Raw genomic sequence first — 12,053 nt, 5'->3', positions numbered from 1 at the left:
AATTTTAAGTACACAAAACCCCTTCTACACATAATAAACTACATTTCCCCCAAACCTGGTAAAACACCCCCGCCAACATAGTATGCGCCACCCAGAGCGCGCGACCCCCGCAATATCTGTACAGCGAACCAGTCCCTCGGTTTCGCCCGAGAAGAAGGAAGTGATTGGAGTTGCCAGTGAGTCTACCGGAATATCAATGTGTTTGTACGTTCGCTTCAACATTAAATTGCCAAAACGACCTTGTGTGTATGAGTGGTTTGTTACTGGTACAATGTTGTGTTAACAGATGAATGAATGTTTAGAAATATATCGCCTGTTGAAACGCGTGTGACAGTGTCTGTGGTTAGCGTAAGCGTCACGGCTCACTCTGTGACATTTCCCCCCCCTTCTGAAAATGCCCCCTGTGGCATTCTAGACAGGAAATCAGCTGTGCAGTTCATCTTCCCTGGCCTGTACAGAACATCAAAGTCAAAAGGCTGCATGGCCAAGAACCACCTGGTGATCCTGGCATTGGTGTCCCGCATACTCCCCAACCAGGACAACGCTCTGTGGTCAGTTTCAAGTACAAATTTGCGCCCCAACAAATAGTACCTGAAAGAGTCCAGTGCCCATTTTATAGCAAGGCACTCTTTTTCTACAGTTGAATAGTTCTGCTCCCTGGGTAGCAGCTTACGGCTAATGTAAGCCACTGGCCGCAGCTGTCCTTCATCCTCCTGCAAGAGGACTGCACCCAGGCCACGCTCAGACGCATCTGTCTGCACCGTGAACTGGCGCTCGAAGTCTGGACTGAGGAGCACAGGCTCTTGACACAAAGAGTCCTTTAAGTCCCGGAATGCGCTCTCACTCCTCGTCCACTCCACCTTGTTGGGTTGGTTCTTGCGGGTCAGCTCTGTCAGCACAGACGCCTTCTCCGAAAAGTTCGGTATGAAGCGCCTATACCAACCCACAAGACCCAAGAACGACCGCACCTGTTTCTTGGTGGTTGGCCGCTCTGCAGACAGGATCGCTTCCTTCAGTTTGTCAAAGTCCATGTTGTTTCCAGGGTCCCTTGCAATGAAGGCGCTTCTGGCTTTGCCTGTTAGCAGTGGTATGAGGTGGATTGCCCAGTCCTCCTTCGGCCACTCACAGGCTGCTGCCAGCTTCTCAAACGTCGTCAGATAATGGTCGATGTTGTCTGTCTCTTCAAGCTTTGGCATCTTCAGCTTGTATGGCGTCTTACCCCCTCTGGTGGTGGCTGCGGGCGGCTCAGGTGTTAAACTGCGAGAAGGAACCGGCGTGCTCCCTCTCTCTCTCCCCGCCTCCACATCCAGCTGGAGTTGGGTCACCTGGTGGGTAAGGACGGAAAACCGCTGGGCTTGCCGGCTAGACTCGTTCTCCAGCTTTTCATCTCTGGCTCGCTGCACCATCATGAAGGACTCGAACATTCTTGCCAGCCGGTCCAGTGAAGAATCAGCTGCGTTGGCGGCAGCTCTTGCTGCTGCTGCTGTCGCCTCTGCATCACCCCCAACTGCTGCGGTTGCTGCTGCCGCTGCTGCTGGTGGTGGTGGTGGTGGTTCTTCATTGGTTTTGTTGGTTGCCTTCCTGGTCGTCATCTTCTTCTTTGCCTCTGCCTTTGTCTTTGTCTTCGTCTCTACCACTCCAAATCCCACTTCTGACACCACATGTTGCAGGACTGGTCGGCGGTGAAGTGGATAAGGACAGAGGCAACTTCTTTTCCACAAATAACGCTTTTTATTTTCCTTTTTTCGAAAACTTTTCCTTTCAAAATGTGCAAATATTTACAGCGTCCCAAAATAAAGTCAGATGCAGAAAATAGCCTAAACAAAACAAAAGTTGCAACATGCAAAACAAAATGGCTTCAAGTTTGCCAGGCTAAATCCCTAGAGTGGACCCTGAACAAAACTGAACTACAGCCGACCGTACCTTACAGCGAGACATCCTCACTACAATCCCCGTCTGGAGCATTCTACAGGCCTTCTATACCAGCAGCTCCTCCCCACAAGACGAGCCCAGTTGCAAACAAATCAATTAACTAAATAACTAAATTTCCACATGAAAATAAACAACTGAAAATAACAAACACAAAACACATAAACACCCAAAATAATTTTAAGTACACAAAACCCCTTCTACACATAATAAATTACATTTCCCCCAAACGTGGTAAAACACCCCGCCAACATAGTATGCGCCACCCAGAGCGCGCGACCCCCGCAATATCTGTACAGCGAACCAGTCCCTCGGTTTCGCCCGAGAAGAAGGAAGTGATTGGAGTTGCCAGTGAGTCTACCGGAATATCAATGTGTTTGTACGTTCGCTTCAACATTAAATTGCCAAAACGACCTTGTGTGTATGAGTGGTTTGTTACTGGTACAATGTTGTGTTAACAGATGAATGAATGTTTAGAAATATATCGCGTGTTGAAACGCGTGTGACAGTGTCTGTGGTTAGCGTAAGCGTCACGGCTCACTCCGTGACAAGGGGACTACAGCTGATTCGTTAAGGTTGATACAGCATCCAAGCTGGCGTGTCGGTCAGGACACAATAAAGGGGGAAGACCGGCGTCTCTTCAAAGGCAGGGTTTTATTCTTATGTGTACACACACGGGCAGTTGTTTTGCAGTTCTGAAATAATAATAAACAATAATAAACAATATTATTTCTGATGAGTTTTTTATGCACTCACATGAACCCTATATATAAATGTATACACGTATCTCCTGTGTATTCATCAAGATTTGTACTCAAGCAACTTAGATAGACATGGGATATATACACACACTCCCCTCTGCTGGCTAATCGAGGGAAAAAGAACTGGGGCCTCATGTATCAATGTTGCGTACGCACAAAAACATGGCGTACGTAATTTTCCACACCAACGTTCAGATGTATCAAAAGTGAAATGAGCGTGGAAATGTGCGGTGTCCCACGGCAGCTTCATGGCTGGCGTACGCACGTTTCTACAGCTATTGTTCCTTTGGCGACACTCTGAGGTGATGCTGGGAAACTGTTAATTATGTGAAAACAATTAGTCCTCAGAGTAATGTGCACATCAGAGACACATTAATGGACAATTAACACACACGTGTTTGCAATCATATGGATGGATATAAAAGCATGCACAAAGTGATGAAAAAATGGCATTAACAATGGCAGCCTTGGCCTTGTTAGAAGACATCGCAAACGGTAACATCAGACGTGAGAGGGTGTTTAGAAAACGGGAGGATATGTTAGCAAATGACGACAACTGGCTCATGAGTCGTTTTAGGTTGCCGAGGCCAGTGTTACTGGAGCTGTGCGCAGAGCTGCGGCCGGCCCTAGAAAGAAACACAGCCAGGAGCCAGGGGTTGTCCGTGTCCACACAGGTGCTCACCACTCTGCGGTTTCTGGCAACAGGAGCCTTCCAGAGGGAACAGGCCGACCGGTCAGGAGTGTGCCAGTCCACTCTGAGCCGAGCCATGCCAGCGGTGTGGGACGGGATCATAAGAATGTCATCCAGGTACATCAAATTCCCATACAATGCTGTTGAACAGGCCAACATTAAAGCGCAATTTGCAGCAAGAGCCGGTTTCCCTAATGTAATCGGAGCTATTGACTGCACACATGTTGCTGTAAGCGCAATCACAGGATGAATTTGTTTTTGTCAACAGGAAACATTTTCATTCAATAAATGTTCAAATAATATGTGATGCACAAATGCAGCTCACCAACATCGTGGCAAGGTGGCCTGGTTCAACGCATGACTCGTTCATTCTTACTAATAGCATGGTTGGTAACAGGCTGGAGGCTGGCACGGTGCGCGATGGGTGGCAGTTCTCGGTGAGTAAATGTATCCGTTTAATTGCGCCCGGAGTGTAAATCAGCACAATGCCCATTTGGGCACGTGCATTCAAATATGTGCATTTGTTTTTCCCTGGTGAAAATAGAGTGGCAGAGCTATCTAACAAGCCCTTTATTGTCTCCTTGTGTTCAGTATTTGTGTCGATAAACGCGTGCGTAAAGTTGGAAATGTCACACTGCAGTAGCCACGGCGCACTTCTGCAGTCATTAATATATATGATAATATAATATATAATATATTAATATCCTCCTGTCCCCCCGCCCGTTGCGGTCACGCTTCGGCGGTGGGCCGAAATCCTCCGCTTCACCTCCACTTTCACGTCGGACCATTTCTTTTTTATTTCAGGTATTGTGCGCTGCTCCGACCCCACAGTGTTCACTGCCTCACACACACGCTCCCACTCACATTTCTTTTTTTTGTGTTTATGCCTGATGAGAGGCTACCAAATAATACTGGTCTTCGAGTCTCGACTTCGTTTAAGAGCGTTTCCAGCTCAGACTCGGTGAAGTTGCGCTTCTTCCCTTTACTCATTTTGTAGATCTGATGGTGCAGAGAGGGGAATCCCCGGTGCAGGCCCTATTTAAATGCATTTGCATATTTAAATAGAGGCGTGGACAGGGAGGAGTTTAGCACTTCTACATGTGCGCTCAATTCCACGTTGATTGGGATGTACAAAGGAAAAGTGCTTGGATCCATGCGTACGCACACTTTGATACATCTGATTTTTTTTGTGCGTACGACAGTTTCTGGATTCTAGCGTACGCCATGTTTCAGTAGGAAATCCACGCAATTCTTAGTACATGAGGCCCCAGGTCTCTCACAGACTGCGCACATGTCGGCTCTCAACGAGCAATTAACGACAGAAAAAAACCCAACAACATCAGCAACACATAACTGCTACGCATAATCAACTTTTAGGCTGTAGAAATTACATTGTGATCTGTAGCAAGGTGAGGATAACAAACACGGCAGATAAATACACACATTTCTGCCGACACGTTTAACAGGTTAACGAGGCAATAAAAGATAGGCTACTAAATACGTGACATGAACGATACTCACGTTTGTTCATTCACTTTATACCCGTAGTGTTAAAACAGCACACCTCCAAAAACACACGTCAAAAAACACAGGTAATCCTCGAGTATCTCAGGTACATAACTAACTGGAAAAAGGAGCGAAAAGTTCTGTTAACATGACCGAAGGCTATCGTCTCTCTGATGTCTTCGCGCCGTACCGTCACCACTACCCGTAGCAGCCGGAAAAAGGCTATGCTCCACCTTCAAAATAAAAGCCTTTTATACAAGTATTGAGTGGTCGACAGTGTCAAATGCAGCACTGAGGTCTAATAGCATTAATATTGAAGTTTTGCCAGAGTCTGTGTTAAGACGGATGTGATTTACAACTTTAATAAGGGCCGTCTCGGTGCTATGAAAAGGTCGAAATCCTGACTGGAAGTTGTTGTGGCAGCCAGTTGAAGCCAGGAAGTGATTTAGTTGTTGGAGGACAACTTTCTCAATTATTTTACTTATGAAGGGTAGATTTGAAATTGGTCTGTAGTTGTTGATAATAGAGGCATCTAGGCTCCGCTTCTTTAGAAGAGGTTTAATGACTGCAGTTTTGAAGGCCTTTGGGAAATTGCCTGATTGAATGGAGTTATTAACTATTTGCAATACGTCTATTGATAGGCAGTCAAAAACATTCTTAAAAAAGTTGGTAGGTAAAGCATCAAGGCAGCAGGTGGATGATTTTAGATTTGTCACCGTTTCCACTAGAGCTTTAGAGTCTATGGCATTAAAGCTTGCCATGATTGCTGTGTTACTTTTGCCTGAACAGGTTGGTGATCCAACTTTTTTGTTTGAGATATTGATGGCGCGTCTGATGCCTTCAATTTTATTAGTATAAAAGAATGCAAACTCATTGCATTTCTGCGTGGAATGGAGTTTAGCTGGTATTTGTGTTGGGGGGTTGGTCAGTCTGTCAACAGTTGCAATAGGGTTTTCGCCTTATTAGTGTTGTTGTTTATGATATTGGAGAAGTATGTTTCTCTCGCACTTTTTAAGACTAAATTGTAGGCCCGGAGGCTCTCTTTATAGATGTCATGGTGAATATGAAGTTTAGTACTCCGCCGAGATGGCATTTTTAAAGAGTACATTGGCATGTTCATTGATGTACCGCTTTTTGACCTTATTTGATTCTGTTTGTGTGTCAGGAATGAAAGCAATATTAAAGAAAACACAGAAGTGATCAGACAATGAAGGATCAGTCACAAAAACATCAGAAACATGGAGACCTTTTGTGATAATCAGGTCCAGGGTGTGTCCCTTACAATGAGTAGCCTCTTTCACATGTTGAGAAAGGTCAAATGTGTCTAGAATATTAAAAAGTTATTTTGCACCCTTGTCATTCAAATCATCAATATGAAAATTAAAGTCACCGGTTATAACTAGGCAGTCAAAATCAGTGGAGATGCTAGACAATAATTCAGTAAAATCATCGAAAAAATTTGATGAATATTTAGGTGGCCTGTAAATAATTAACAGGAGAACTCTGGGAGAGCATTTCAGCACAGCACAAAGATATTCGAATGATGGAAAAACACCAAGTGACATCTGTTTCCCCTGAAATGTATTTTTAAATATAGCAGCAACCCCTCCACCTCTTTTCCCAGATCTACAAACATCAATAAAATTATAGTTGGGGGGTGCTGTCTCGATCAGAATGCTTGCACTGTTATTTTGTTCTAGCCATGTTTCAGTTAAAAACATAAAATCAAGTTTTGAAGTGGTAATAAAATCATTGACTAAAAATGATTTGTTATTAAGAGACCTGACATTTAGCAGACCCATCCTGATGGTGTATTCCTACACAGTAGGACTTCCTACACAATATACTGTATTCCTACACAGTGTGAACAAAACCTCAGTGTGACAGCTTCCTCTTCTTGTGTTGTCTTGTAAGCCAAGGGTTCTCAAACCTGACCCTTACAGGGGAGAACATTTTCCAAGGACCCCTCATCATTGTACCACAGATTAAGCACATTTCAACCACCGCTGGAAGTATGAGTTCTTGTGCGATGCTGTTTGGTTTCTTACTTTTAACAATCCATTGAGCGACCAAATAGGAACCTTCTGGTCTTTCTCTGAAGTTGTGGCCAGGTTCATCATCATGGTTTCTGTCGGTGTATTCCTAGCTCTTTCCTAAATTCTGGGTGCTTTGTAATCAGATGTGTCTTTAGCTTGGCTGGCTTTATGGCTGCGTTCGCTAGCACCTGAAGACACATGACACATTCTGGTCTCCTGTCGCTGTTTTCAATAAAACCAAACTTCATATAAGTCATCATATTTTCTAAATCTGGCTCGTTTGGTCTCAGCGTAGCATGACCATGTGGACCGACTCAAATATGTCTGCATGGTCACCAGCTAGCTAGCTGGCTAATAGGCCTCTGCCAAGCAAAGCAGTGGGAGTGAATTGTGATTGACAGATTGACGTGATGTCACAATCATAGCAAAGTTTCTATTGGTCCAAAGTTAACGTGGGTGGGAGTAATGGACACAATATGCTTGTGTTAGTGGCACAAATGGTCCCCATCTGTAGATATGCAATATTTAATGACACAGCACAATTTTATAATTAATAGCAAACATATCCCACACTCCCCTGTGCCTGCTCACAAACTGCTGGTGCCAACGGGATTGGAGGCAGCAGCCAGGTCACATGACCTGTATCACTGCCCCACTACTCAAATGTAGGTCAGCCCCTCCTCCCCTGCTCCATAAGTGAATGTAAAGAGACAGATTGACAAAGAGCTGCTGTTGTTCCTCAAACTGATCTGAACTCCACTCAGAAGCTGTTAGAGAGGTTAGACAGTCCGATAGTCACCTTTTTAGTTTAATGTTGGAGTCTACAAACTGTTCAAATTTTTTCTCTAAGTTTTATCTCCCAAAATGTCTTTAAATAAAGTATATGGCGTCAGCCTTGTGTTCATTTCAACTGTATGTTGCTCCATGTCCAAATATCTAGATAAAATACAGACTACTGGCCTTGACAAAGAGTATGGTGGTTTTTATTGGGACTATGTTAAAAGTAGTGTACTGTAAAAGTAGTTCCAGTGGGATTTTTTGATCCTTAAAATGTGTTGTCTGTTTTATCTTGGTGAAAGCAAACTCTCTCCAAACTCTCTGTGAATGGAAAACAACCTATAGTCATATTGCCCACTACATGAATGTAACTCAGGCCATTTGTTCTCTTCTATTTTTATCTGCGGCTATTTTTGAAAGCTGTGAATGAACTGAGAGCAAAGCGCCTAGTCTCCAGCTCTTCTTCTGGACTTTTTGAAATGCTTCAACCTTTTAGTTTCATTTGCCTGGAGGATGTTTTCTTGAGCGTCACTGTCAGAGAATAGCAATGTCAGCGCTTTGCTGTGAATCGGCGGACGGCGCCGGCCGTGCAGAGGAAAGACATCAGCTGTGCTGTTCCTCGGCTAATTTGACCATCGTGGTCGGAGACACTCATTTCTCTGAAGAGAAGATGTTCCTCGTTCAGACCTGCGACTATTTCCGAGCGCTGTATCGTTCCGGGATGAAGGAGTGCTGGCAGAAAGAAATCCACCTCAAGTGTCTTTGTGCTCGAGGGTTCTTTATCACCCTGGCGGTGTTACGAGGGGAGATGCCTGACCTGGACGCGGACGACATTGTTGAAGCCATTGAATGTGCTGCTTTCCTGCAGGCGGCACCGCTCGCAAAGCATCTCATCAACCTCATTGACTCTGACAACTGTTTGTTGATGTATCACACAGCTGCAACCTTTGGCCTCGTGGATCTGTACCACGCTGCGGCGCTGTTCATCCGAAACATGTACGCTGACCTGGAGGCCGAGGTGAAGAAATCCTTAACGCCGGAGCTGATAGCCTACGTGGAGTCTTTGACTCCAAGTGTTCTCGTGGCGGTGGGAGCGCATGTGACCTGCGGTGTGGATGAGACGATGCACACCGCCTCCAGGACGGTCTGCTACCTGGATGAACCTGGGAACAACTGGAAAGTATTGACGGATCTCCCACCACAGGCGAGCACCTCCATGGCTGGGGTGACTGTCTTAGACAACAAGCTTTACATCGTCGGAGGAGTTCATCGACTTCACAGACAAGTCGTCGACTCTTGTTTCTGCTACAGCGTTGAAAACAACAGCTGGAGCCAGATCTCTAGTCCAGCTCAGCTGCGATACAACCTCAGCCTCGTGGGGGTAGAGGGTCACATTTATGCCATTGGAGGAGAGTGCGAGCGGACGGTGATGTCATCTGTGGAAATGTACGACGTAAAGACTGGAAAGTGGGGATTTGCTGCTCACTTACCTCGACCGGTGGCGGGAGTCGCGTGCACCAAAGCCATGAGCGCGATATATGTGTGTTTATGGAGGCCAATGGAGACCACGGAGATCTACAAATACGTCCCAGGGACAGATGAGTGGCGGCTGGTCACCATGCTGATCCGGCACCAGAGCTATGGCCACTGCATGGTCGGCCACACGGACAACCTGTACATCATGAGAAACGGGCCATCAGACGACTTCCTGACATGCCTCATGGACTGCTACAATCTGAGCTCGGGTCAGTGGTCGTCTCTGCCCGGACACTTTACCAACAGCAAGGGTTTGCTGTTCACGGCAGTGGTGAGAGGCGACTCTGTGCTCACGCTCAACAGGAGCATGACTCTGGAGTACGCGGTTGGCGGCAAAACCTGGAAGCCCCGACGGCAGATGAAGGGTTTCCCCCAAAGTGGATCCTTGTGGACGTTTCTGCTCCGGCTGCCAGACGCTCTCATGCTGCAGTAACGGCTTCACTTCTGGAATTTATTGGACATGTTTCCACACGTGTGCTGGAAATACATTTGAACAATAATTCCTGTGTGTTACTTCTTTGTTTGATTTGATTTGATTTATTTATTTAAAAAGGGACAATGCACATTAATTAACATGAGCAACAAAGTCACACACGTAAATGTGCCAGATTTAGCCATACAGGCTAATTTTCATCTGCAGTCCCTGGCAGGTTGATGACATTTAAGAAAACATTAAAAAGCATATAGGAGAGAGCAGTACAAACACATAGACACAAGAGCACAACAATTAAAACAACACCAGTGTTAGTTAAAACATAAAACATACACATGAAAGCAATTGATAAGACAGCATACTGACATAAAATAAAAATGTGTAACATGTAGCACATTTAAATACGTTAACATTTAGGCACAAACAAAAGCATCATGCACAGACAATGACCATACACAGTATAGTACAGACAAGGAGCGTAAGTGCACAAACTACAAGAAAGGACAGAGTAAAGTACATTCATCCTGATTATGGCAGCATGTCTGAGTTTTGAATAGATATTGTTTTATAGATTTGGAAAATGATTTCAAGGATATGATGTTCCTTAGTTCTGTAGGGATAGAATTCCAAGTATGTGCTGCTCGATAGGAAAAGACTGACTGCCCAAAACTATTGCTATATGCTATAAACTAACTTTTTTCCGAGGAATTTTACAATCCCCTCTTGCAGATGCTCTGGTAGATGTGTTTAGATTTTGTGTAATGAATTCATTGAGTGGAGGGGGAGCCATACGATGAACTATTGTATATACAAGTAAGATATCAGCTAATTTAATCATGTTTTCCCAGTTTACTAAATTGTATTTAGTTAGGATTTTACAATGATGATATGATTTTGACTTTTTATCCAACGTTTTTAAGGTTTAAGGTTTATACAGTGTCTCAACTGATCTTAATGTGGTCCGTCCTGTTTGTGTCCAACTGGTGATACAGTAGTTCATGTGTGATAAAATCATGGCATTCATGTACAACTTTGAGGCCTCCGTAGTTAGATTATTCCTGATGTGTCTAAAATTTGCCAAATTAAATTTGATTCTGTTCACTACTTTTTTAACTTGTGACTTAAATGTAAGTTTTGAGTCTATTAATATCCCTAGATATTTAAACTCTTGTACCACTAAGAGTGTCCTTCCTTCCACCGTGACAGGAGGATCTGGATCTTTATTGGCAGATGAACCAGCGTCGTAGGACAGAAAACCCAGAGTTAACGCTTAAGTTACCTCGCTAAGCACAAATCCTGCTTCGTAGTACAGGCCCCTGATTAGACTCAACACTAATCGGTCTACAGCAGTGGAGCAGCATATTTCATGTACGAGGAGCGAACCATAATCTTACAGAAATACGAAGAAGTTAAACATATAATACAGGCAAAAAGCAACAGTTTCATCTGCAACATGCAGGAAGGACAGCTGGCAAAAACTTGCAGACTGTGTGAATGCGGAAGTCATATTGTAAGGCAGCTCATCATAGTTAAGGTGATGCTCTTGTTATGTTGCTATGTGTGTGTGTGTGTTGACGAGTGTGGCGAGTGATGGTTGTTGTTACAGGTCACGTGGGCACGCGCAGGGATGTGGGGAGCAAGCCTGGAGTTCAAGTAGTTGTTGTTCTGGTGGTTAACGGTGCTCACGGCTCATTGCATGGACATGCTAGCACGCTGTCTGTGCCCGAGCCAGAGACCATAACCAGACACAGAGTGTTATACGTTTATGAAAGTTACGTCAGTAAACGTCCATTACGAAGACCCCTTGTTGTGTGAATTATTTCCCATCCACGCACGAGTATTACCACAAGCCGAAGCACAACAATATTAATAGTATTAGTAGTAGTATAATATGACTGCCCCATCATAAGTACACGAGTAGATCTGACTGATTGAATGAAAGCAGTAACTTTGCTGATAGCTTAGTGGTAGAGTTACTGCCCCATGTACTGCGGCTCCTTGCAGCAGTCCCGGTTCAAATCCGCCCTGTGGTTGTCTTTTAAATCATGTCTTTGCTCTCTCTTGTTCCTTTAACTCTTATGATGTCCTTCATAAGAGAAGGCCAAACATATAACTTTAAAATAATGAATTTGTTGCTTGGATATATTCTTATAACGTGGTTTATGACAATATCAACCTCATTCTTTCAGCTGCAATCCCGGCGGTGTAAAACGGACTTGGGAGCAAATCAAATAAATATCCATCCATCCATCCATCCATTGTCTACCGCTTATCCTGTATTCAGGGTCGTGGGGGGGCTGGAGCCGATCCCAGCTATCATTGGGCGAAGGCAGGGTACACCCTGGACAGGACGCCAGTCTATCGCAGGGCTATCAAATAAATAT

The 12,053-nt window shown here is 44.6% G+C and overlaps 1 protein-coding gene across 1 annotated transcript; it reads left to right on the top strand.

Annotated features, from left to right (window-relative positions):
• Window positions 1-8,174: 8,174 nt before the first annotated feature.
• kbtbd13b (kelch repeat and BTB domain containing 13b) lies at window positions 8,175-9,670 on the top strand. The gene has a single exon (XM_084017262.1). The coding sequence runs from the start codon at window positions 8,248-8,250 to the stop codon at window positions 9,667-9,669; it is 1,422 nt and encodes a 473-aa protein (XP_083873388.1). The 5' UTR covers window positions 8,175-8,247; the 3' UTR covers window position 9,670.
• Window positions 9,671-12,053: the final 2,383 nt, after the last annotated feature.

This window comes from Eutrigla gurnardus (genome assembly GCF_963514095.1).
Source record: "Eutrigla gurnardus genome assembly, chromosome: 9".
NCBI lineage: Eukaryota > Metazoa > Chordata > Actinopteri > Perciformes > Triglidae > Eutrigla > Eutrigla gurnardus.
The sequence above is the reverse complement of the archived record's forward strand: the minus strand, read 5'-3'. Positions and strand labels throughout refer to the sequence as shown.